General features: G+C 42.4%; 9 protein-coding genes across 9 annotated transcripts; 4 read left to right on the forward strand and 5 right to left on the reverse strand.

The window, feature by feature from the left end:
* Positions 1–1,279: 1,279 nt before the first annotated feature.
* Positions 1,280–3,088, forward strand: ATG20 (Atg20p; the record flags this gene model as incomplete). The annotated part of the gene is made up of 1 exon (XM_018877914.1): positions 1,280–3,088. One exon carries the CDS (start codon positions 1,280–1,282, stop codon positions 3,086–3,088), a length of 1,809 nt encoding a protein of 602 aa, XP_018735269.1.
* A 218-nt stretch (positions 3,089–3,306) lies between these two features.
* LOT6 (Lot6p) lies at positions 3,307–3,915 on the reverse strand (the record flags this gene model as incomplete). The annotated part of the gene is made up of 1 exon (XM_018877915.1): positions 3,307–3,915. One exon carries the CDS (start codon positions 3,913–3,915, stop codon positions 3,307–3,309), a length of 609 nt encoding a protein of 202 aa, XP_018735270.1.
* A 288-nt stretch (positions 3,916–4,203) lies between these two features.
* On the reverse strand, positions 4,204–6,831 carry ARP9 (Arp9p; the record flags this gene model as incomplete). Its single annotated transcript, XM_018877916.1, has 2 exons — positions 4,204–5,528; positions 6,144–6,831. The coding sequence occupies 2 exons, from the start codon at positions 6,829–6,831 to the stop codon at positions 4,204–4,206; spliced, it is 2,013 nt and encodes a 670-aa protein (XP_018735271.1).
* Positions 6,832–7,406: 575 nt separating this feature from the next.
* On the reverse strand, positions 7,407–7,691 carry AWJ20_1067 (uncharacterized protein; the record flags this gene model as incomplete). Its single annotated transcript, XM_018877917.1, has 1 exon — positions 7,407–7,691. The coding sequence occupies one exon, from the start codon at positions 7,689–7,691 to the stop codon at positions 7,407–7,409; it is 285 nt and encodes a 94-aa protein (XP_018735272.1).
* A 1,340-nt stretch (positions 7,692–9,031) lies between these two features.
* ECO1 (Eco1p) lies at positions 9,032–10,291 on the forward strand (the record flags this gene model as incomplete). Its single annotated transcript, XM_018877918.1, has 1 exon — positions 9,032–10,291. One exon carries the CDS (start codon positions 9,032–9,034, stop codon positions 10,289–10,291), a length of 1,260 nt encoding a protein of 419 aa, XP_018735273.1.
* Positions 10,292–11,570: 1,279 nt separating this feature from the next.
* On the reverse strand, positions 11,571–13,925 carry ABZ1 (4-amino-4-deoxychorismate synthase; the record flags this gene model as incomplete). Its single annotated transcript, XM_018877919.1, has 1 exon — positions 11,571–13,925. The coding sequence occupies one exon, from the start codon at positions 13,923–13,925 to the stop codon at positions 11,571–11,573; it is 2,355 nt and encodes a 784-aa protein (XP_018735274.1).
* Positions 13,926–14,636: 711 nt separating this feature from the next.
* Positions 14,637–15,053, forward strand: MRPL27 (mitochondrial 54S ribosomal protein YmL27; the record flags this gene model as incomplete). Its single annotated transcript, XM_018877921.1, has 1 exon — positions 14,637–15,053. One exon carries the CDS (start codon positions 14,637–14,639, stop codon positions 15,051–15,053), a length of 417 nt encoding a protein of 138 aa, XP_018735275.1.
* Positions 15,054–17,564: 2,511 nt separating this feature from the next.
* Positions 17,565–18,689, forward strand: AWJ20_1071 (putative mitochondrial Complex I, 40kd subunit; the record flags this gene model as incomplete). The annotated part of the gene is made up of 1 exon (XM_018877922.1): positions 17,565–18,689. The coding sequence occupies one exon, from the start codon at positions 17,565–17,567 to the stop codon at positions 18,687–18,689; it is 1,125 nt and encodes a 374-aa protein (XP_018735276.1).
* Positions 18,690–18,940: 251 nt separating this feature from the next.
* Positions 18,941–22,078, reverse strand: PIK1 (1-phosphatidylinositol 4-kinase; the record flags this gene model as incomplete). Its single annotated transcript, XM_018877923.1, has 1 exon — positions 18,941–22,078. One exon carries the CDS (start codon positions 22,076–22,078, stop codon positions 18,941–18,943), a length of 3,138 nt encoding a protein of 1,045 aa, XP_018735277.1.
* Positions 22,079–25,499: the final 3,421 nt, after the last annotated feature.

The following is a 25,499-nucleotide window of genomic DNA, read 5'->3' on the forward strand; positions in this document are numbered from 1 at the left end:
TAGAGTTACGTTCATGAAATGGGGTTTCCAAGATAAAATTACCAAACTATGGACCTTCAGCGATTATTTTCGACTGGCATTCATTGGGTAGCGTGACCTTCAACTGAAAGTTAGAACTGGAGATATTGAAGGCTAGGGTTGAAATGTGAGTACCGGGTAACACTAAATGGGAAAGTGGGATAACTTATCAGATTATAGGAAAAAAAGTTGATTAACCGTCCAGGGTGGATATCCAGAGCGCACCTCTTAGCGAAGTGCGCTCTACCAGTATATCCACCTGGTGGCCTGGTATTTAGCTTGTGTGACCAAGAAGCAGAATATGCTATCCCGACCAATATCTCCAGACGGTAACCATTACTTCAAAGTTCAGCTAATAAATTAGTCTCAAGATAGACTTATCAATCTAACTACAGTCTTCAGCTGATAGCTTCAACTGTTGTCCGTCAGCTCGGATGGCAATACACGGATGCTACAGGACACATTGTGAGCTCACTTAGCCTCACTCGGCACGGCTCAACCGTCTCTGGTAATCTCGTCTCAACTGATTCTTCTATCACGATAATTCACTCCTGATAATTTTATCATCATTAGTACTCCAGCAGGTCCAGGGTGTACTTGTAACTCAATGGACGGATAATTAATGTTATGGTAAAACTATTTAATTTTGTTATAAAACCTACACTTATGCCCCTTTTTTTATCTTATTCTATTTCCACAATATTAATATTCTACTTATTATTATTATTATTGAGAATAACACAACACTATTGCTATACCTTTCTATCTTATAATTCATCTAGACTATTCAATCAAATAAAACAAATCTAGTTGGAGGTGAGTATCTTGCGAGCGGCTGTAAGTTCGCCGCTCGAAAGTGTGGCGCAAGTCGCAGTTGCAATCTGTAAGATAACGGGCTTATCGTCAGTCTGCTTCACAACAAACAAGCATAGACATAGCAAGACAAGGAGCGTGGAAAGGCATATGAATTCTGATTTTCAAAGACTTGGTTTGTATTTGATAGAAGATTGACCAGCTGAAAATAGAAATATCAGGAAATATTGTTGTATTTTGAATGGATAGTGAATTGGTTTCATAGACAATTGCCCCACACTTTAGATCCCTTGTACAAGAGCAATTGTGACCATAAGCATATACACCTTGTGCTCGAATTAACAATTTTCGAGTCTCTGACATAAGCAACATCAGTATAAGACAGTCAGATTTTTGAAAGGATATCCGAAGTAATTGAGTGGAGAATACTGACAAACCCAACAAAGCTATGGCTGACTTTGAAGATAATAATCCATTTGCAGGGGGCGATACACGTAGCGAAGTATCATCTGAAGCTCTGCATTATTCAATTCACAATGAAAACAATAATCCAAATGATGATCCTGAGGATGGAGATTCCTTTAATGATCTAGGTGGTGAGGGTGATGATGATGATGATGATGTTGACGACGGCGATTCTCATAGTGGCCCTGGCGAGGACGAGTCTACGTCTGGTGGTCCTGAATCAAGACAGCATTCTCGTTCATACGCATCTCGTGTGGAGCAACTTCTAGCAGAGAATCCAAAGGTACAAATCACGATTGTCAATGCTGGTAAATCTCATGAAGGCAATTCGAGAGGATTTATCGCTTATACTATTAAAATTCACGATCTCACAGTCCGAAGAAGGTATTCTGAGTTTGAAAGCTTGCGCACCACTCTTACCAAACTGTTTCCTACCTTGATTGTACCTCCGATTCCGGAGAAGCATTCTATGTCAGACTATGCTGTGTCTCCTACTAAAGCCAAAGAAGATAGTGGGATAATTGAACATAGACATCGAATGTTGGCAGTATTTCTTAATCGATGTTGTCATATGAAACGGATTCGCAATAGCTCAGTTTTCCAACGGTTCCTTGATCCTAATTCAAGCTGGAGTGAAGTGCTAAACTCGCCTCCAGTTTCAAATTTACCGAAGAATATTTTGAAAGCACCTCCTTTAGACCCTTCATCGCCTACAGCCGCTCATGCTTATTTGCCAATTCCTAGTTCCTCGGCCAAGCTTGCAACTGGAGGTAGTGGTAGTTCTGGCATTGCTGCTTTGACTGGTAGAAGAAGCTCACTTGATGAGTCAGATATTCACTCAGCAAGTTCTCACAATGATGGTCAGTCGGCGGCTGGGACTGCAGCCATTTCTACAGAAGCTGCTGGTGAGACTAGTGCTACAGCCACATTTGATGAAGTCGAACAAAATGCCAAAGAGTACGAGACAGTGATAGTAGGTGGTCTTGAGAAGGTGAATCGAAGAATTATAAAGCGGTATTCGGACATTGCCAGTGACTACTCTGAATTAGGTGCCAAGTTCAACGCATTCAGCTTGGAGGAATCGGGTCCATTGGCTAGAGCAGTTGAAAAGGTGGGACAAGCGGTAGATGATAGTTACATGGCAATGGAGGCGCTGGTTAATTCATTGTCGTCCTCTTTTAGCGAGCCACTAGGTGAGTCGGCACAATTTGCAGCTGTGGTTCGCTCGGTATTAAAGTACCGAAGACAGAAATCACTGCAGCACGAACTCACTGCTGATAGCTTAGCATCAAAACGAAACACTCTTGCAACACTGGAAAGATCCGAACATGAGGCGCAGAGAATCAATCATTATCTCCATGGCGATAACGATGTTAATAGTAACGGCAACGAGTCTGATGCGTCGTTTCCTCCAACTCATGAGCCATCGTCTGTACCGTCGAGTGCCTCAACCAAGCCCAAAAAGGCATCTTCTGCATTTAAATTCCCAGGTCTGAATAATCTCAACCAGGCTATCCATGGCATCATAGATGTGGATCCTGAGACAACTCGTCGTAACAATATTGGTAAAACTCGTGAGCAGATAAGTCAGCTCGAAGAAGCGCTTGTTGTTGCCAAATCAGACGCTGTACTAGCCAACGAGTCGGTCCGTGAAGAACTCGAGCGGTTCCAAAAAACCAAGGAAGAAGACCTTCGCAGAATCATGAACGCATATCTACAGTGTCACATAGAATGGGCAAAAAAGAACCTCGAAAGCTGGCAGGAATGTCGTCAAGAGGTAGACAAACTCTAAAGCATTAGTACGTCTATATATTATTATTATATATTATATTTTCCACTTTATGTCCTATGTTACTTCTAATAATCAGTGAGAGTCTGCCGCTTATTGGAAGGGAGCACTGGCCCATAAATTTGACTCTACAATAAAGAAGGGATATAGACTCGGGATCTCTATCCTAGCTTTGGGGATAGTCTTCAATTGTTATAAAAAGGAAATGTTTGTTGGAGCTATCATGAACTGAGCTCAGCCGATAGTTCCTCAACAAGCTTTTTGATAGAATCATCTACACTAGCATCTTTCCACGCTTGGAGTTGTTCTTCACGAAGAGTGAGCAGCTGCATAGTGTTTCTGTCAATATTGAGAGCTACAGCACTCGGAACGACTCTTATTTTGATTCCGGTAAGAATTTGGCGTAAATGGTCAGCAGCTCGCACGCCACCATGACCACCATAACTGACAATACCTGCAGGCTTTCCTGCCCATTCATAGAAGAGGTAGTCAATTGCATTTTTCAAGGATGCGGGGATACTCCAATTATACTGAGGAGTAACAAATATAAAAGCATCGAATTTGCTCACTACAGATGACCAGGCTCTACTGTGCTCATATTCGTAATGAGGAGTAGGATTATCTGATGGCAGAGTCGAAGGAATCTTGGGTTCATCATAAAGAGGCAGTTTCTGTTCTCCTACATCGACAAGCTCGAAAGTGATGTTCTTAGTGGCGAATTCGGCAGATCTCTGTCTCACGTACTCAGCGACATGGGGATTGACTCTGTTCTTTCGGGCACTGCCACTGATAACAGCCACTCTCTTAACGCTACTAATACTACCAGTCATTTCTAGAAACAAAACAAGAAACAGTAAGAAAAGAGATATGATAAAGTATATTTACTTCTCGCATTTAAGACCTGCCAGTGCGGCGGAACGACCTGACGGCCGACGCCATAGATCGCCAGCGAAGCTTCCGTTCCTGTTTGATAAGCACTGACCGATAATTGTTGATTGGAAGAATCAGGATGGCGTGCTAAGTGAAGAGCAGCATGGGACATAAGCTATAACGCAAAAGCTATGACGCCGATGCAAATAAAATAACAATAACAATAACAATAATAATAATAAGATCAATTAAATAACTTCCCAGATATATGCTGGACCGAAAGAATTGTAATCGTTACGTGACATGTACACATTGTCGATGGAGCCAGTGAAATACTGTTTAGCAGCGATTTCGGCACCAAGGAATGCCACATCTTCCCATCCATGACCCTTCCATTCAGGGAAGTACTCGGGCATTTTAGCCAGTTTGATAGAGGTGGGAGCTTGTCCATGACCTTGATGTAGCGCAGGATTGTTGACGGCACTATTAAGATGGCTGTTGAAGTTGTTAAATCCTGGAGTACCACCTCCATTGTTGGCATTTGGAGTATTATAGCCAGTGTTGACAGTTGAAGGTAGCTCTGAGTAAGTTGTGGGTCTTAGAATAAGAAATCGTGCTTGAAGGTTAACAAAGATAGCTTCTTTAAGACCCTTGATACGAGAACCACGACCTGTGATAATTAAATTATCCCAAATATCCTGGCGACGAATAATTTGATCTATCCTCTTAATCGCTTCTCCAACACTAAAGGTAAGTTTATCCACCAGCGTCTCAGTACCGTGAAATCGCTGTTTACCTACTTCAATAGTCTTGCCATTACGGTCTACGAAGCTATTGAACTCTCTATCCATATTAGGAGGCTCAACTTTCTTGGCGCCGCCAGATTCTTCGTTTTGTTTTGCTCGCTCTCGCTCGGCCAAAATCTCTCTTGTACGACCACTAGCAACAATAGCAGCTACATCTACAACACCATCATCCTCTAAATTATTATCCTCAGACGCATCAGGATTCAATCCAAACCATGAGTTTTTCGTATCGTCTTCACTGAGAACTTCATATATAGGCGATTTTTTGAGATCTTCAGCCTGTTCCCATGACAGATCTGGTAACAGTTTCGTGATTTCACTGGTTATCGAGTCCCCACCATACGGAATAGTTATAACGGCGTTCTCTACCACTTGAAAATCGGATATAGGACTAATTTCAGTCCGCTCTTTGCCAATATCGATTATGAGCGAGAATGGAGTGTTGTGAGCATAAGCCACTACTTGACAAGTAGGAATTAATGTGAAGCCTGTTACTTGGATAGTCTCAAATGCGTATTGAGTGATGCTTTCAATCTGACCTCTGGTCCATTGGCTTGGTGTTACCAGTAGTAGCGCTGGGGGAATATAACTGGCGACAGGTTTCGTTGCCGATTTATAGATAAGTTTAATAAAATAATTCAATGCCGCTAAATCCACGATTTTTGATGCAACAATTGGACGAACAGCATCTTTTTCTACTCCGGTACTCTTGAATTTTCCTTCATTCTCTGGATCTTTATATACTACAGTAGGAAGCTCAATAGTAGCTGGAGCCAGAGATTCACCCAGGCCATATTGAGCCTGTGTCAGTTCAGACCCAAGAGAGATAATCTTTTATTGGTTAGACTTTATTGAACTGAAAACTGAGCTCCTGTTCGAGGAGCTTGGGTCGACGGAGTGAAGAATAAAATATATGCCCTTTTACCCTTCCCTCTTTCAACCAATTGCAGCACACCAGACTTTCAACTACTTACAAACAGATTATTGTCACGAAATATCGGCATTATTAACAATTTATGCTCTTAGAACCCAGAACCCAAAGTCTAGACTGGAATTTCGTTACTACAAGACGCGTCCGTCTAGCATTGCAGATGTATTTCACATTTTCGACTCCGTAACAAAATATCCCACTTATTGATTAAACCTGAAATAAAATGTGTAATGTGAAGATGCATTGCATAAATATGCAGATGATTCAGGTTTAAATTACCAGGAGATCATATCATAATAAAAAATCAACTTCATCAGAAACGCTAGACGATATATATATATAAAGCCCTATCCAACAGAAAATTATAGAATAGGCAAATACCAACATGAACATTATAACTATAATAACTATAATAACTAGATAGTCTTTCCTAGAAGGTCAAACAAGTCACCAGCAATAATAGATCCGAATACCTGCAAATTCTGAAGAGCATTACTAAATAAGCTGGTAGCGGTAGAGCATCCTTTGGCGACAGGCTTGCCATTGAGTCTATCAAGCAACCAAGAATATGCGGCAGCAGATCCCTCAATGGATTCACTGATATGTTCTGAAACAAGACTCTTTTGGAAGTTAATGGAGACACCCTTAGAACACCACTGGTTATACAAGGTATTAGTAGCTACAATAGGGGCGACTTCATCCTCATCTGATTGATAGAAGTATAATGGCGTGATTGGAATCTGAGTAGGATCAACTCCCATAGTGTTCTCATTGATTACCTTTTGAGTTCTTGCATCATAAAAGAACTCATTTCCATTATTGAACCACGTCCAGAAATTTGTATCAACGTACTCGGCAAAATCACTCAGTAAACACTGTGATTTGGAATCATCGAATTTGGCCTTCTTATCTGGAAGGATGTATTGGTTTATGACATCCTGGAGTTCAGAATATTGGGCAACCATGCCGTTAATACCAGCAGGAATCAAACCAGCGAAAGGACCGCCATTAATTTGTAGCAACACAGAACTAACATTTGGTACTAATCCGCCTAAAGCGGTTCCCACAATTGTAAGCTCAGGTGCATAAGAAGGTTGAAGTTGTGCAGCCCTACAAAAATAGTCAGTAAACTTGTTCATTGAACAGAACATAAAAGGCGGACTGCCTCCGGCGGCTGGGGCTCTGCCCCAGACCCCGTAGCTCCTGCTTCGCAGGAGATTACTGAAGAGAAAACGACTTACCAGCCCTAGAAAATGTTAGTTAATATTTAATTCGAAGAGTTCAGGTTCCAAAAAAAAAAAAATACTTACTGAAGCAAGACTACCACCAGAGTAACCCCAGGTAACAATTCTGGGATTGAGATTCAGTCCAGTGAAAGATTGTGTTTGTAGAGCTGCTCTGATTGAATCAAGTACCAAACGACCTGCCAATTGTCCAACTGTGAATGCACTGTTGGGTCCTTCATAATCAGGAATAACGACGTAAACACCTTGGTTAAGAACAGCTTCGATCAGAAGAAAGTCCACTTGAGAAACGATACCATCAAGTCTTGAACCAACCTGAAGAGAATAAGAGGGTGCACAGTTCAGATAAGAAGAATCCTCCTCAATCTGATAGGAAAGAAGCTTATTACTGTCAGCATTTGCTGGGACTTGAAGCTTGTTAGTCCACTATTTTTTTTGGAATAAATTAATCGTGAATCGAATAGAGGGCTTCACATCAACTTACCAATAATAGTGCTGATGGCAGCAATAGGGTTACCCAGAGCATCTTCAGTTCTATACATAAATTGGTAGCTGGCCTTTGCCTTTTCAGGATCAATCAAAAATCCCAGACTACCAGGAATGGGTCTAGTTTTTAAGATTGCTCCAAGAGGCTGCTGCTCAAATCCAGAAGGAGTGGTATAGAACGAATCCTCAGTAGGAAGAGGAGGGACGGTACTCGCAGCATATGCCTGACAGGCAAATAACAGTATCAAAACTGAATTAATAAAATACATTACTGGAAGCCTGAGTCAAATGGATTTGGTATTCCAAATGTCCTTCTGGCGGACTTCTCGCCCCCTTTTATAAATGTGTTTATTTTTTTACTAATATATTATTTACATACCGATAGCCATGTGCCTAAAGATGGATGGCCGGTCAGGTGCAGTTTGACCCCGCATTGATTGACATCTGTTTCACTACCGAGGATAAAAGATGCAAAGAACCGGATGATCTGTGCTTAGAACGGTATTTTAGGTTGACAGGATGCATTGTTTATTATTAACAAAGACTATTTTCTTCTATTAGCCAGGTGCATGGACTTTGACACAAGCTATATCACTAGAAGCATACAATGAAGTAGACAATGGAGTAAAACAGTTGTATCTAGTAATGTCTTAAAATGAGCATCTAGTATGTTCATAGTCATTGAAATTCTTTACCATTTGGTATGTAGTTGATACCTGATATTGCCAGTTAAAAGAATTGGACCTTGGGCATCAGTGGTGAGTCTGCGGTGTGGTTTAGCGGGCCAAAGGACATATGACGAGATACCCCCGCTCGAATTTTGCTTTTACCGCTTGTTTTTCTTTCTTTTTCTAGATTTTTTGACTTTTTGTCTGTTTTTAGTTTAATTTTTCTTTTTGACTTCTGTCGCCCGTTAATTAAGGTTAAACGCCATTATCTTTTGCAGAAGAACCCTCATATTGCCCACAGGAAAAATCCTGACTATGACTATTGTGGCCAAGCTAGCCCCCTCGAGCCGCCCCGCATTTGGTGCCTTACGATCGGTTCCTGATGGTTACACTAATATCCGAATCCTAACGTCCTCGTTTAGAGTAGATCACTGATCCTCAACTACACTTCTGACATTCCGCGTATACTCTTTTGTACTGATCATTGATCTTTACCCCACTTCTTTAGTTTCTTCGGCACATCCTCAGGCCGCACCTACTTCTTTTCTCGCCCTCGTGCTTCGAACCTGGTACTTGAACCTGAAACTGCCATTGCTGTCCTTTGTTAAACTCGGTATAGCGGGTTCCCGCATACCATCTCATCACCGATGCTTGTCTACATCAACTCAAGAGCCGTCCCTGCGTCTAGCATGCTTGGATTTTCTCGAGCTACAACATCGTTACGAAACCCTTACATCTATCTTATCTATGCATATCACGCGCTTGGTCTCTGATCTCGACATTCTAACGCGTTTAAGTGAGCTGAACACGCGACTAAATCCACGACTTAGTTCTGGACACCGGCACTTTATACTAAAGTCGTAGCTGCCTGTTACTCTGTCCTCGTATGGGCTGACAAAATTTGTCTTGGTTCTGGTCAAATAATAGAGGACACGCTCAGAATGGCAGTATACATCTCTGAGAGAAAGAAGAGGAGATTACTGGCATTGGCCGCTGAAAAGGAGAACGATGGTGACTTTTTGGCAGCAGATCTGAACCCACTAACGGGTCCGATAAAAGGATTATCTTCACCATCTCTTTCATCAACGCCGTTATCTCTCACTAGCTCTTCTCCACCACGACCTGGAGGTTTACAGCGTGAAGGTTTACAGTTGATGTCTCCACCTCCATCCTCGCCATTGCGTTCGTTGTCGAATAGTAAATTGAACGAAAAAGCTAATAGAAATGACGAGAAACAGACACCCGAGACAAGGAGTTCGAAGAATAGGACACGTTCAGACCCGTTTGCAGACTTAATCTCTTTAGAATGTGGGGAAGTTACTCAATCTAGTGGAACGAGTAGCGACAAAATCCATCATACTATTTCCAGCAGTACAAATGGGACCAGTCAAAAGAATACAATTCTGTCAATGTTTTCGGCCAAAAAGCAATCTACCAAAATTTCTATTCATACTGATGCGAATGAGAATGCCGTGTTGGAACCGATAAAACCAACTCCCCTGAAACCTGTCAAATCCCTCATTCAAGCACAGCTCTTGGTCGGTGTAGAGTCTCAAAAAACATGCCCTTTATGTGGCATGTCTTATTCACCAGTACTAAAAGAAGATGTCAAATCACACGACAAGCTTCATGGTCGTTATTTGAGAGGTAGACCTTGGCCAAAGTCGTATGGAAAACGTATTCCATATAATCATGACTTTATTACTACATCGCATTCTGAATATATCGTCAAAATAGACGCCAGCTCCAAACCTTCGGAAAAAGCAGCAGTTCAAGATATTCTCGATCTTGTCAATTCAGAACTGAATGCCCCGCCTGAAAATCCTTATTGGCGAACTCGATCTGAGCAAGGTGCTGCTTTTGTTTATGTGAAAGACAAGCGAGCCACGTCTCTGCTAATTGTAGAACGTATCACCCAGGCTTACGTCATGGATGCCGCTACTGGCCAGCTAACCGACAAAATTCAACCAGCAATCATTGGTGTCTCGCGTATATTCACAGTGAAAGAGTGCCGTTCTCTTAATATGGCCTCGAAGCTACTTGATTCCTGTCTATCGAACTTTATATACGCACTTTCAGTTCCTAAAAACCGTGTTGCCTGGAGCCAACCCACAGCATCTGGACTCAAGCTGGCTCAACGCTGGACTCAGTTTGACCCAACCTATAAAACTGCCCTCGTCTATCTTGAAGAGGGATCGTGATGTCATATTTATTGTATATTATTAGCATTTGCATTGAATCTCTAGCATATTATTAAATAGGAGAGACTGTGGGGAATCCATCATTCTGTCAATTTATATGATGACCCTCCTATTGACTGTATATACTATAGCTGTCTGTCTAGTCTATATGGTCTTTTCTAATAGATAAAGTAGATCTCCAGCAATTGATCCAAACACCAGCAGTTTCGGAAGCGCATTACTGAAGGCTGGTAGCAGTAGAGCATCCCTTGGAAACAGCTTTTCCGTTGAGTCTGTCTAACAACCAAGAGAATGCCGCTGCTCAACCCTGCTTTTTTGGGGGTAGCGGGTAAAGTGCAAGATAATCTGGATTTACTCACCAATAATAGTCATTACAGAAGCAAGAGGATTGCCAAAGACACCCTCAGTTCTATACATATGGTATGCTGCTTGTGCTCTTTCAGGAAGAATCAGAAATCCCAAACTGCCAGGAACAGGGCGAGTCTTCAAGATAGATCCTAATGCCTGTTGTTCATACCTCTGCCTGGTGCCGTATAGAATGGATCCGCAGTGGAAGGAGACAGAATAACTGTAGCAGCATATGCTCCACAAGTCAGCAGGAATACTTGAATCCAAAGTACGAATTTCATCATTGGAAGCTAAATATTTTATTTTATCTTATTTGTTAATTCATACTAACATAGCAACGTCTCCATTTTCATATTACATCATACATTCGTTGCATAGTATTTCAAGCGAATTCACTTCGATTCACACCATGTTTACCATGCTAAGTAAGTACATCACAAACGCCTCCGATCGTCAATATTTCCCCTTCTTCTGCACAACAAACAATGACAAATTACATATCTCTTTTGGATATTTATACAAGGTTTTCCGCAAAGTGAAAAATACACGATCCACTACAGATGGGAGTTTTGAAAAAGCAAGTTACTTCATGATCTGTCGGGTATTGATTATCCTGCACATCCACGCCTCCCATGATCGACCAGTATCGCTAGTTTATCGAAAACTTTAAATGGACATGCATGGGGAAGCCGATTAATGCTTATCCTCGGGTAGTTAGTTATTCGAGATATGTCATTGTGATATATTTATGGCTTTGCTACATTGACCATGGTCTTAGGAAAGATAACTTCCATAGCCGGATAATTTGTCTTCCAGTTACGAGCTATGGAGATTAAGAAGTTGAAAAAAAAATGTTCCAGCTATGAGACAGAGTTCGACGATTAAGAAAGTAAATAGGAGTGATTAAGAGTGGGGTAAAATTATAGTATATCTAAACTTCGCGAAAGGCCTGAAGAGCTGTATTGAGCTTGGTCTGCATTTCGTCCCATTCAGCTTCAGGGTCACTGAGAATGGTGATAGCTCCACCAGCACCAATTCGCCAAGTATGCAAGTCTGCTTTGTACATGTATGTTGAGCGAATAATAACGCTCCAATCGCCTTCGTCTTGGACCGACCAGTAGCCTGATACTCCAGAATAAATACCTCGTGGTACTTGGTCCTCCAAATGATGTAGAATCTCAACAGAGCGTAATTTGGGAGCACCTGTCATAGATCCTGGTGGAAGTGAGTGGCTTAGGACATCAATACCCAAATACTCATTGGGCAGATCACCCTGAATAACTGATACCAGCTGATAAACAGATTTGTACTCCTCGACAGACATCAGTTTATCAGCACGAACATTGTGAAGAATTTGGTTGAGATCGTGTCTAATGAGATCTACGATCATGAGATTCTCACCGAGTTCTTTTGGTGTATTCAAGATGGCTTCAGCTTTAGCACGAGTCATGTCAGGCGATTTTTTCACAGTTCCTTTGATAGGACGGAACTCACACATACCCTGTCTGTTCCAAGACATAAACCGCTCAGGTGACGAACCTACTAAAATAGAATCAGGGAGATCGAGAAAACACGAATATGGAGCAGGATTACGTTTAAGCAAAATCTTGTATAGGTTCCAGGGATCAACCACTTCCTTATACTCGATTTTAGTTTGGGCTGTAAGACATAATTCGTAAGAGTCTCCACTTTTTAGATACTCTTGTGAGGCCCTGATTTTTGCAATGTACTTTTCTTTGTCTGGCATTGTAACAGTGGGATTAGCAGGAAGTTCTAGAGGGGTGATTGTGGATGTGAATGGGCCAGATTGTTTTTGGAGGTTATCAATTTTCTCTATTGTGGTTGTCAACCATTCATCGTCACCAGGGAGCAGAGACACTGTGTATAGTACATGAGTTTGATTATCAATAAGAATGGTTCGTTCAACATCGACAAGAGAAACATCAGCAGCATTAGTCTGATTTTCTTGGGACACAGGGAGAGGTTTCTTTTCAGGAATCATATTGAGGGAGGAAGCCTCATAAGTGAAGTAGCCTACTAAACCACCAATGAAAGGTGCGTTTGGAGGAGTTGTGGCCTGTTTGTATATAGCGATTTTAGGTGACATGTAGTGAGCGAGGAAATTCCAAACTGAAGGATGCGAATTGGTATCACCACCGTCCTTATGGCTACCATATGTGGCTAGGTCTATAGGAGAACGTTCAGTCTCTTTCCACTTTGTAATGTATGCATATTGGGGGGATTGACTCGTGTAATGCGTAATCGTATTTGTCTTGCCAGGTTGTAAAACACCGATGATAGACCATCTTCCTGGCTCTGAGGCCGAATTAAGTAAGACAAAGTTGCCTGTTTCCAACAGCTCATCGCAGATAATATCTGCACCAATATATGTTGACGATGGCGAATCACTATTAACTAGAGGCCGTAGCTGTAGTTTTTTATAAGGAACTTGTACCGGGGACGTAGTTGATGAAAGATCTCCCGTTGTTAAAGGTTCCGGCTTAATGCTATAATGCGATTTCATAATATTGAATTTTGCTTCGTCTTGAGAGGCAACTCGTCCATGTTCTGACGACCATTTCTGTGCTTCCAGCCAGAAGTTCATCAAGACCTCTGCACCGTACTCGGAGCAGATGCTTTCGGGGTGATACTGAACTCCATAAAATGGCTTTGAGAGATGCTTACCTGCCATCAAGACTCTCTCGGCATGATCATCTTCGGTCGATATTAACCAAGCAAGAGGAGTTATTGATCCTGATGTATCACGGCCAGATCCAGCTCTCGTACCATTGCTAGTTGTATTGCCATTAACATGGCCATTTGTTGTACCGTTAGGAAGATTATCTTTATCTGAGATTCTGGCATGTAATGAGTGATAGCGAATGCTCGAAAACCCTTGAGGGAGACCCTTGAAGATGCTTTCTCCAGAATGCTGAATCTTTCCAGGCTGACCATGCTTTATAACCTTGAGTCTATGAATTGAACCACCAAAGCCAAGAACCATGCTTTGGAAACCCAAACAGACACCGAAAATAGGCAATACATGCTCATCGGTCAATTTCCATAGACTATCGAGGACACCAATATCATCCGGGTTATCAGGAGATCCAGGACCAGGACCAACAACGACAGCATCAAATAAAGGTAGAATGTCGTTTATAAGTTCGTCGGATCCAATAGCATCATTTCGTATAGTGATAACAGTGGCACCAGTAACCTTTTCAATCAAAGTGGATAAGTTAAAAGTAAACGAGTCGTACGAGTCTATCAGTAAAATACGAGCCATTTTCAAGAAACAAATTGCCAAGCCTCAATTAATCAACTGAGAGCATTCACTAGAGTTGGTTTCACAGTGCACGGCAACAATGGTTGAGAGGATCAGACTGTTAAAACGCACGCACTGCCAGATCGAAATTTTTGAGACGTGAGATGCCCACTTTTCTGTCCATCTCGATCAAGCCGTGCTGATCTATCGCTGGAACATGTGAAAAATGCAAACTGAAAGGCCGACCGTTGGGAGAAGTCATACTTGGAAAAATATGAACTTATTAAACCAGACTAAATCCAAATAAAATCTCCGTAAATGAATCCTATAAAAAGAACGGCTAATAAAGGGTTTCTCAACTTTTCAATTTGTCAGGTAATATTTATATGGATTTAGCCAATCATAAAATACCAGTAATATAATTCTCGTATACTGAAAGACAAGATTAAGATAATTTTCACATTTCTCTAGCAACTTTTGTTTTGTGAATTTTCTCTTAGAAAAATTTAATAATTTTTGACACATAGTCAATAAATTATTATTCTAGGGGCAAAGAAAGTATCTCTAAATAACCAGCGATCACTTTCGTATCTTCAATCTCTTGCACCCTGCATATTTCACTCTGAAAAATACGCACGGCTGACGACATGAAATTTTAGTAGCTTCAGAGCTTCACGAGCATTGAATTCAGATAAGTAGACCAATTAATTGCCTTAACACACAACAGCCAAAATGAAACCCACTCAAATCAACTTCCTGCTACGCCCATGGCAGACATACCGTAATGGAGAGATCTTTTACGGTATGCTCAAAACTGGTAATAAGAGATGGTCACTGACTACCAAGCAAGGTAATAAAACATTCTACAAAGGTACTGGTTCGTCAGGTGTGGGTAGATGGACCACAAGAGGAAGATATATTGTCAACTGGGAAAAAGTACGAACCTACGTTGTTCCTAGCGGTATTGATACTACTCAACTGAAGCCATTGGTATGTGCCACAGCACCCAAGGTCAAGCATACATTCAGAGGCTATCAAGGTCCCATGGATGGAAAGCTATATGTACAAAAGGTGAAAGATTTCATCAAATACGGTGTTGAAGAGAGTCCTGAAAGTGCTAGAAACGAGAACTTTATTGAGAGAGGTTAATCTGGGAAATATGTCGACCGCAACCCAAGCTACAAAGTTTAATGGCCCAGGTTGTGCCAGCACAATGGTATGCATTTGAGAACCTCTGGAACTGAAGTATCAAGGGTCATTTGTATATCAAAGGCAATCTAAAAACTAGGCCCTGATGGAGGGTTTAGAATGTATATATTCTGTTTTGTTCATTAATTTGATTTGTTATGCATTGTTAAATATTAATATACTATGAGTAGTACCTATAAAGTCAGTTAGAATCAGGTAACAGAGGACACTTTCAATATATTGAGAGCCTGATAGCCATATTCTTTGGTATTCACGAAATTGCTTTAAATCGAGCCCCATAAGATTGGTGAATGGTAAAACGGCAATTGAGTACTCTACAACTGATACTTACAACTCCAAGTTTGATCCGTTGTGAATTTCGTAGTCAGCCAGGGTGATATGGTCCTTGAAGGTGGTATAACCTTTTTTCAGTACAATCTTCTCAGGAGAAGTACCAATTTGAGCAGCCAACAATCTTTTAAAGTCGCCGACCAGGTCGTCAGGCAGGCACTTGACTCTGACTTTCTTTCCTACTCTGAAACCGTTAGTTAAACACCAACGAGAATCCCCAGTCGTTCCGCGAAGCGGAACACAACGGGGTCTGGGGCAGCGCCCCAGCCGCCGGAGGCAATCCCCACAACCCACCTATCGTTACAAATGACTTCAATCATGGCACCGTCACCAGTTCAGAGCTCGAGTTCTCCAACATCGCTGATTATCTACCCACAGATGTTAGGGTTAGGATTCAGATTTCACACTCTAGGGAACTCCTGTTCAGTAGGCCCCAGAAAAATCCCAATAATTTTTGGAAGCTCTTAAACAAAAAAGGTCAAAAAAGGTACTGGTACTTTAGCGAGAAGATGGCATCGTGTGCCTTTGAAGAAGGAATCAAAACCAGGTCTGGTCCTCTGACTGGTTTCTAGAGTTTGAGACTCACAGTGTTTGAGGTGACAGCCGTAACAAAATGAAGATAACACGACCGTAATAAAAGTACCACTGTATCCAGAAGTGGTACTACCAGTGGACGACAAGCAAAGGAAGGGTCAGGCAGGGTCCAGCGATAAGAACCCTGACAATCTCTAGCGCGTGGGCGGCTACAAAGTTTCACACGGCCCGATGCAGTCAAATGCCACGTATAAATGCACTTCACACATCGCGATCTCACTTCCCACTCTGTTTGATCTGGTCTCCCTACAGTCTTGCTTTCAATTTCCCGCATCGCTACCTCTATTTGTACAGTTCAAAAATGGCACCTCAGACTCCTTTGCAAAGAAAAGCCAACCTCAAGTTCGCCAAGAACCAGCAGAGCAAGATGGGCAAGCCCCCAGCTCCCAAGCCCAAGGAACAGTCTCCTCTCTCCACCACCTGGTTAGGTAAGTACCACTAGCAACGGTTATTTTGAGTCTTTCACATGGTCACAAGGCTCAAACAACTTCTTCATGAAGTGATACAAGCTCCACTGGACCACGGATCGCACATTCGACCAAGAACTAACTTGCCCGTTTAGTCGTGCTCGGCTTCCTAGTGTTTGGCGGCGGCATTCTAGAGCTGCTCAACCTGATTGGCTTTTTCTAAGCACCACACACGGCTGTGTGGTCTGCCTGGCTATCTATTTATTATTTGTACTCGAGTATAATACTAAACAAAAGGGTTGTATATTCAAGCGCGTTGCACTGCTTCACTCACTTTTCACTTCCTCGACTGACACGTTCGTTCCACCTCCGCTTCCATGCATGCACTCACGCTAATCTTGATAGCCGATCCCATTGTGCAGAGAATGGACCCTGCACGGCTGACGGGGTGACCTGCCTCCGGCGGCTGGGGCTCTGCCCCAGACCCCGTTGCTGCTCTCGCTGCGCTCGAGTCGTTTTGTCTACGGTCCAGCAGTTTTCTGCGAAACAGGAGCCACGGGATCTGGGAGAGAGCCCCAGCCGCCCGAGGCAAGCCCACCCGTCCCGGTGGGCGCATGTTATGCGTATATAGGACTGCAGGGCTAGGGGCAGGGGTGCAGGTTCCTCCAATAGCGAGAGGCTATTTTTCAAATATCAGCAAATTCATAGCTCGATACTGAGATAGCTGCAGAGCGCGAGACGAACAGACAGACCGACTTGGAAGTTGTCTTGAGCTTTGAACAATTGAAATAAGCAATGCTGTCGGCTACATTGAGACAGGGACGAGGCGGTAAGTGTATTCTTTCAGTCTGCTAGAACAGCAGGCTGTAGTTTGAGTGATGTGATTGTGGCTGGGTATCGACTTTAGACGGGTGGTTACGCTGAGCGACCTTTATATAATTATTGGAGAAATCTAGTCAATGGTCTATTTGTAGCTGGTCGAGGATGGTTTGGCGAGTTGATATTGAAAGTGAATATGATAATTTTTTTTGAAGGGAAAAGAAGCGGTCAAGGCAGAGGCTCGGGTTGGAAAAGGCACGCGCATGTCAAAACATATCATTTTCTTAATTGTACTAACATAATGACAGTGTCAGCCATTGGTTCCTCCATTGGTAGACGTGGAATCCAAACTTTTGAGAACCTGGATTCACAAGTTAATATCACCAGAACTGGCAAAACTCTTATCACACAAGGTACCGGTGGCAGATCGTCGAGAACCGGGTATACTGCGACAGTATTCGGCGCTCCTGGTTTCTTGGGAACCGTTCTCACTGCTAAACTTGCTCGTCAAGGTACTATCACAGTTGCTCCTTTTAGAGAGGAGATTCACAAGAGACACCTCAAGGTCACAGGAGATTTGGGTGTCGTCAACTTCATGGAATGGGATATTCGAAACATCAAGTCCATTGAGGATTCCGTCAAGCACTCCGATATCGTTTATAATCTGGTCGGCCGTAATTACACCACCAAAAACTTCAGTTATCACGACGTAAATGTCGAGGGAGCCAAGCGTATTGCTGAGGCTGTCAAGAAGTTCAACGTCCCCAGACTTGTTCACGTTTCTTCTCACAGTGTCGACCCCAATTCGGCGTCGGAGTTCTACAGAACCAAGGCTCTCGGTGAAGAGGTCGTCAGAGATATCATTCCCGATGCCACTATCGTCCGTCCTGGTCCCATGTATGGCTTGGGTGATAAATTCCTTAACAAATTAGCCCAACAAAAGTATGTTTTACTACCTAATGAAGGTAAGGAGACATTCTATCCTACATTAGTCAACGATGTGGCTACTGCACTTGAAAAGATTGGATATGACGATTCCACTGCTGGCAAGACCTTTGAACTCAACGGACCCAAGCTGTACACCAAATCCGAGCTTCTCGACGCTATTCGTGACGCTACTAAGAACGAGATCAAGGACGTCAACATCTCCAAGGGCGCTTACCAGGCCATTTCCAAGCTGGCTCAAAACCTTTTCTGGGCCACCACCTCACCAGACGAGATCGAGCGTATGTTCATTGACCAGGTGGTCGACAAAAACGCCCTTGGCTTTGGTGACCTCGGCATCACCCCCAAGTCGCTCGAGTCCCGCATCCTGCACCTGCTCCGTTTCCACAGATCCAACGTGTACCTCCACGAGACTGTCGAGGCCGAAGCTGCCCGTAAGAAGGACGAGGAGACCTACACTAATATCATCGACCGTCTGTAGATATCCATCAAATAGATAAAACCATGCGCATTTCTTCTTCCTACTTCACGACATGCCTCCGGCGGCTGGGGCTCCGCCCCAGACCCCGCTGCTCCTCTCGCTGCGCTCGAGTCGTTTTCGTCGACGTCACAGCAATCTCCTGCGAAGCAGGAGCTACGGGGTCTGGGGCGCAGCCCCAGCCGCCGGAGGCATCCCAGGTCCCGTATCGTCGGTAATGTACAAATCGTAATCGTCAATGCAAAACTATTTTGTCAACTATATATACCTTGGGTGAGCAGCTGGAACTGGTCGTACAGTCTGGTGTAGATGCTGCCGAGACTTTTTTGGATGAGCACGTTGTCTACGAACTGGTCGACTTCCGTGTCACTCAGGTGTAGTTGAAATCGCTGCCGCAGCTGCAGCGAGGTCGCCGGTCCTGACGAGAAGCATGGCAGGTTGGAATCCCGCGACATCATTTCCACCAGGATTATTATTGATTCTGCGTGTTTTCTGAGCGTCTTGAATGTCTGTTTCAGAAGATATCGGAACTGCTGAAAGTATTCCGAGTCTACACCGCCCATGAGGTCAACATATTCTTGGGTCAGCTTAAATGGAGCAGCCTCGAATCCAAATTGTCCCGGTGAGTTCGATAGTAGAAATCCAAAGTCAATGTGGATGATGTGACCATAATTGTCGAGAAGAATGTTACCATTGTGCCTATCTTTGATTTGTAGAATGTACGACAGGATCGAGTATGGAGCTAAACTTTTGGCAAAACATGATAATGCTTCGTTGTGTGTATCGGAGCCTCGGGCACCAAACTTCTTTTCAAAATGTTCTGAAAGCGATGCAATAGTACCCTTGGGATTGGTTCCATTAGCAATAGATGCATTGGTGAGAGCTTTCTTAATTGAATGGATACTCAACCCGTTGGTAATTGTTTCTACAAGACCAGTCGACTCACTAGTAATCAGAATTCGCATCTTCTTCACCCACACAGACACGCCGCTATCTGCCCATATTTTATTGCTTGCCTCAATCAGCTGGCATGCAAATGCTTCTTGTCTAAGATCAAATCCGGTCTTTGCAATCACGGAAAACAGGTCCCAGTTGGGCAGGTGACCATATGGCGAGGTTCGTCTGATCCTCTCTTTACGCAGAGTCCAGTCTTCTCCTAGATTAGCAGCGCTGGGATCATCGCTCGCACCAATACCGGCTGTTTTCAAGTCGTTCTCCAGCTTTCGCTCACCCGCTTCTCCCTTGAAAATGGTTGTTGGATTCATGGTATGGTCTTCCATGCTTTGCATATTGGCAATGATCTTAGCTTTGATAGACGCTATCTCGTCTCTGGGAAGTTTTGAACCATTAGCTCCATCCAACTGGGTTAACATGATGGCTGCTGTTCGCATATGTGTTGCAAGATCGGTGATGTCAATATTATTATTGTTTGAGGAGCTTGAAGCTGGGCTCACATAGGATGAAGAGAATGATAAATTAGACGCCCGTGGTGAAGATGAAGAGTCGTTGTGGCTAGCGTGGAACGGTAAGGCAGATATAGAAGCCGTTAGAGCATCTGGTTGACCACTGTGTCCCTCGTAGTATAGACCGACCATGGACATATCGCCAACATCTCGTTCTTCTGTTGGTGGAATTAGTTCATCGTTACCATTTAATTCATTATAGTCGACATCATCATCTTCATCATCTGCAATTTCTGTGGATGCATCACCAGCAATACCACGTTCTTTTTTACGTTGGTCATGGAGATACGCCATGTCGAAAATATACCTCCTGTCAGTTTTATTCGATAACAGATGCTTATTTTTCTCGCTGTCCGGGTTGAAATCGACATCATCGCGAAGAAACTCAATTAACATTAGGAAGGGGACTTTTTCAGCTGAATTTAGTACTGTAGCTTCGGCTGGGGATATGCGAACTATTCTATTCTGGGTTGGATTAGGTCCGTTGGTGCGGGTCGGAAGTAGCAGAGGAATATCAACTTCAGCTGGAAGGTCTCTATTTATAAGAGCAAGCTCGACGCGAAGAGCTGCTAGTCGTGCCTGTTTTGGAACTTGCAAAAGTCGCGTGGAAATAGACTGCAATGCATATACAAACTGTGTCTCACAGCGGAAGTAATTGGTTTTCAATTGTCGAACCAGCTCTTGTCGAGGAACCTGACTAGTAGGATTCGAAGTCACTCGACGGCCAACAATCACAGGCGACAGAGGTGGAGACGCGTCTGAGTTAGCTCTGTTACGATAACTAGACGATGATAGATCTGGTAATGATAATGCCTCGGTCTTTCCTCGTAGATAGACGTCGTCCTTGATCAGTCTCGTAGACCGTTGCGATTTAAGAGCGGGTCCAGCTGTACGTGAAACATTGAGCGATGACGCATTTCCAGTAGCACCTGCTTCTGATACGATGCTGCTGTCAGCTTCAGCATCGGTTATAGCAGGCACAGTAGTTGTAGATGTTCGAACAGATGCGACCGATGAAACAGATGCGACTCTACTTGTGGATCCCGTAGTACTGACGGTTACAGTACTGGCAGTTCTTACTCTTCTCATAACAGGAGGACCAGAATTAGCATCTTCAGATTCCGATTTCTTAGAGTTGTCAGTGGCTGTTACGTTCGATGTAGACTTGCTCCGTAAAAGCTTGGTTGCAATATGAAAGATATGAGTTCTCTGTTTCCGACCCTGTGATACCATTAAGGGTTTGATGAATCCCGGAGCAGCAGGCATGCCAACTCCAGATGCAAATAATGAAGCAAGAATAATTGCTGGACCAGTATTTTCCCGTAACTTGTGACTAGGAGCCGAACCAACATTAAATAATAAATATTGAAGTTTATTATACAATCTCTTGCAGACCTGGAACCCATATGATTCTGGTTCTGTAGACGACTCAGTAAGATGTGCTTGTAACTGCCAAAACACCAGTAACGTACAATGAGTAGAATCATCACAAAGCTCTATCAATAGATCTTCTAGAGCCATAGACTCTGTCTCAACTGTAACATGCAATTGTACTAGCTGAGGAAGGAAAAACTCGACTTCTGCCGGTGGGTAGGTTCGAATTTTGTTACACAAATGATAATGAATTCCCAAATTATCAGCATATCGCTCCAGATACGATACACATAAAAAGAGTGAGAAATGTGAAGATTCGATAAACCTCAGCAGAAGAGAATATCCTCCACCAGACCCTGGTCCAATGCTACTGCTATTTGAAACGGATCTCGATTTGGACCCAATAGCAGACCCAATGATTGATCCTAGAGCTGAGCCAGTTCCAAGACCAGATCCAGACCCTGTTCTGGTAACCGAACCAGAACCGATTCCAGATTGGCTGTTGGATATTGAATCTGATCCATTCTCCGTCCGGCTGGGCCTACCACCGCCCATCAACCTATTCATCATATTCAACGAGCGCGATGTATCCGTTCGACAAGTAAAATTGACAATTGAATTATATCATTCAGCAAAACAAGTTGGCAATTAGCCAACAGAGCATCTCAGCACGTAAAAGACGAATAAAAAAAGAAGGTGAAAGCAATAATAAAGTAAACGTGGTCGTCCGCGAAGTCAAAATCAAGAAATCAACATTTGATATGATCATCATTTAACTGCGTGGCACCTATGCGTAGCCGCACTATCCGAGGAGTAAATATTTGAGTTCAGCGAATTAATCTATTTTAGTATTCATTTGAAATTTTGTTTTATATTTCAAGAAAATTTCGTTTTAACTACTAATAATTAAAGAGAAATATAATAAGCTGATATCCTGATTTCTGTGCTTCGAGATCAATCAATTGGCGAATATCTATCGATGGTACAAACCGACTGCATCGGCAAGAATGCATCAGCCTAATATTAAGCTATAAAATGCCTAATTTAGATCAAATAACATAGGCAATAGGTATTTTTGCCTCTTGGCTGCCAATTAAACTTATAAATACTTTGTATGAGCATATTCAAATAACCTCATGCATTGTGTAGAAGCCATTAGATGAAAAAGAGACAGCGTCTCTAGTCACTATAAGGTCAAGATGCTGCATAGGAAACCACTGTGACGCACATATTTGCATGCAGGGTCCAAAGTAAGGCATGCATGATAGGCGGACAAGACTTTACAGTCAGATGTAATTCACTCTAAAAGTAGATTCTGTATACTAATTAACTCATTTCTAGAGAGTGAGAGTTAGAGCGCATGTTTTAGTATCTGTCATTTGCCTACTCTAACTATTCCACCAGAGGAGAGAGTTTTAGACACTCAATCAAGGGAGCGAAAAATGACAAAATTTGCAGCACTAATTATTCTGTAACAACAACCAACGGTTGGAATCCTGCTTATTCCTATATGTGCAGTGAATATTGTTGATTTTTCTCTTAAAGACTGGATCTCACTGTGAAACATCATGAATTTCAGCCGCACTAGATCTGATGAAGGTAGAAGAAGGATCATGCTAAAACTCAAATTAAGCTTCCATATCAACCTATATCAACAAACATGGACGACTCTGAGCTACAAGCAATTCGCCAAGCGCGGTTGGCAGAAATGCAGCGTAATGGCGGAGGATCGGGTGGTGCTGGAGCACAAGGGTGAGTTTTCCTGGAATAAGATAAAAATACTGGGATTTTGGATGTACTAACTATTGTTCAGACCCGAAGCACAGCAAGCGCAGCAACAACAGGAAGACGATATGAGAGCCTCAGCAGTAAGTGATCATGATTTGAATTTGAGGCTATACATATCTGATTGAATAAGACTAACTGGTATAGCTTTCTCAAGTACTTAGCACGGAAGCCCGTGAAAGGCTATCTCGAATCAGAATTGTCAAAGCAGACAGAGCTAGAAAGTAAGTGAATGTCGCAAACACTATTAGTGTAACAGCACCAGAGCGTTATATTAATTTTTTTTAAATCGTTTTTTTTTTGGTCTTTTGATAAGCCTTGGATTGACTAACAAATAAAGCGTCGAGGACCTGATTATAAGAATGGCAAGATCTGGTCAAATCCAACGCAAAGTCAGCGAGGATGAGCTCGTATCACTACTCAGTCAAATTTCCCAACAAGAACACAAAGTAAATAGTACAAAAATTGTCTTTAATCGCCGTGATCATGAACAAGATGACGATTTTGGAAGCTCCAAAAAGCATGATGAGGATGACGACGAGGATGATTTCTTTGATTAAACTTGCTACCAGGAAGAAGTACCGTATAAAAGAAACTGCATATTACTACTGTACAAATACTAATTTTTTTTGATATGAGCATGAAGGCATCTTAACGTCATTTCATGGACAGATGCCGTGAACACTATAACATTTGGCATGGCAAACCGTGAAAGCTGGAATGCTAAACTATTCATTGGGTAGAGGAGTGCTCCTGGTCCACTGTGAATTGTAATTTAGTTTACTTTATAGCATCTGGCTTTTTGCTGTGGACAATTGCCTTGAAAAAGCACTTAAGCTATGCATGAGCGTCATGCAGGGTCCATTTACACACAAAATTTTGGATAAAAAAATGAATCTTAAACATGAGAGACGAACCGAAAAATCAGAAACGAATACTTTCTAATATACATGGCATATAAACAAAAAATGCCTTTGTATATCAAACAGTTTTCAGGGAAACAATATCAAGGCGAATATTACTTCCCTTCAAACTGATCTGTATTGCCCACATATCTTCAACAAGACTTTGGTTGACTATTAGAGATATTGAAATATATTAGAAGCACAAGATAGAGCCCAATAGTGAACTATATTTCACATTATAAACTACTCTTCACCAGTGGATTTCGAGCAGACTTAGAATATTACCCTTACCCAATTTTCAAAAATTTGGAATATATGGGCGAATACTCCGCATCGCATCTCAAAGTTACAATCTGTGTACTCTAATTGTTTCTTGTCATCTTCAGCAGGTCTTGTTTGCCAAAACGTAAAAATGCCACCAGTGTCACAATTTCCTATGGGACAAGGCCAAGAGCCTTCCTACTTTGAAAAATTTAAGATGGGTGCTATGATGGGAGTAAGTTTTGAGAGGCACTGAATATGTGTAATAGGTCTCAATTTTGGTACTAACAGTAATAATAGTCTACCGTCGGTGCTGTAATTGGTCTTCTTTTTGGTACGGTCGCAATTTTTCAACATGGCCCTGGTCCTAATGGAGTTATGAGAAGTCTTGGACAGTACATGCTTGGATCAGCTGCTACATTTGGGTAAGTATTAGCATTTGCAAGAGAATTTATGGCATTAAAACTGCTAAGAATAGTATTTTGATATGGTGTAGCTATTTATTGCACTTGTGTTGTATATGTTTGGCGTCCCTGAATTGAATGAGAATGGTTACAAATTATTTGGAGTGGTTACTATGCAAGTGGGAGTTATAGTTACTGACACTAACGCATTCAGAATGTTCATGTCTATTGGTTCTATTATTAGATCCGAGTCTGAACGTCCCCAATCCCCTCTACAGTGGCAGATGGCCTATGCCAGAGCCCGTATTGTGGCCAGAGAACAATTCGAGAAGGAGAAGAGAGATAACTAAACTTAATTGAATCCATCGAATTGATTGAACTAAATTAGGGTTAGTTGAGCTTTTTATGTCTTCTTTTCAAGCAAGAAAGTTTAAACTAATGTGTACATATATATTATATTATTAAGACCATTCCTGGACTGTGTGGATGACCAACTGGAACATCTAGTTAGTCCTCGCCATCTCTATCAGTCTCCAAAGCCATATCGTCTGTCTTTTGAATACCTGTGAAGAGCTTGTTGTCTCTGAACACAGAATTTAAAATCAGCAGTTCTCAATCAGA

Source organism: Sugiyamaella lignohabitans, chromosome A (assembly GCF_001640025.1).
Source record: "Sugiyamaella lignohabitans strain CBS 10342 chromosome A, complete sequence".
NCBI classification, from domain to species: domain Eukaryota; kingdom Fungi; phylum Ascomycota; class Dipodascomycetes; order Dipodascales; family Trichomonascaceae; genus Sugiyamaella; species Sugiyamaella lignohabitans.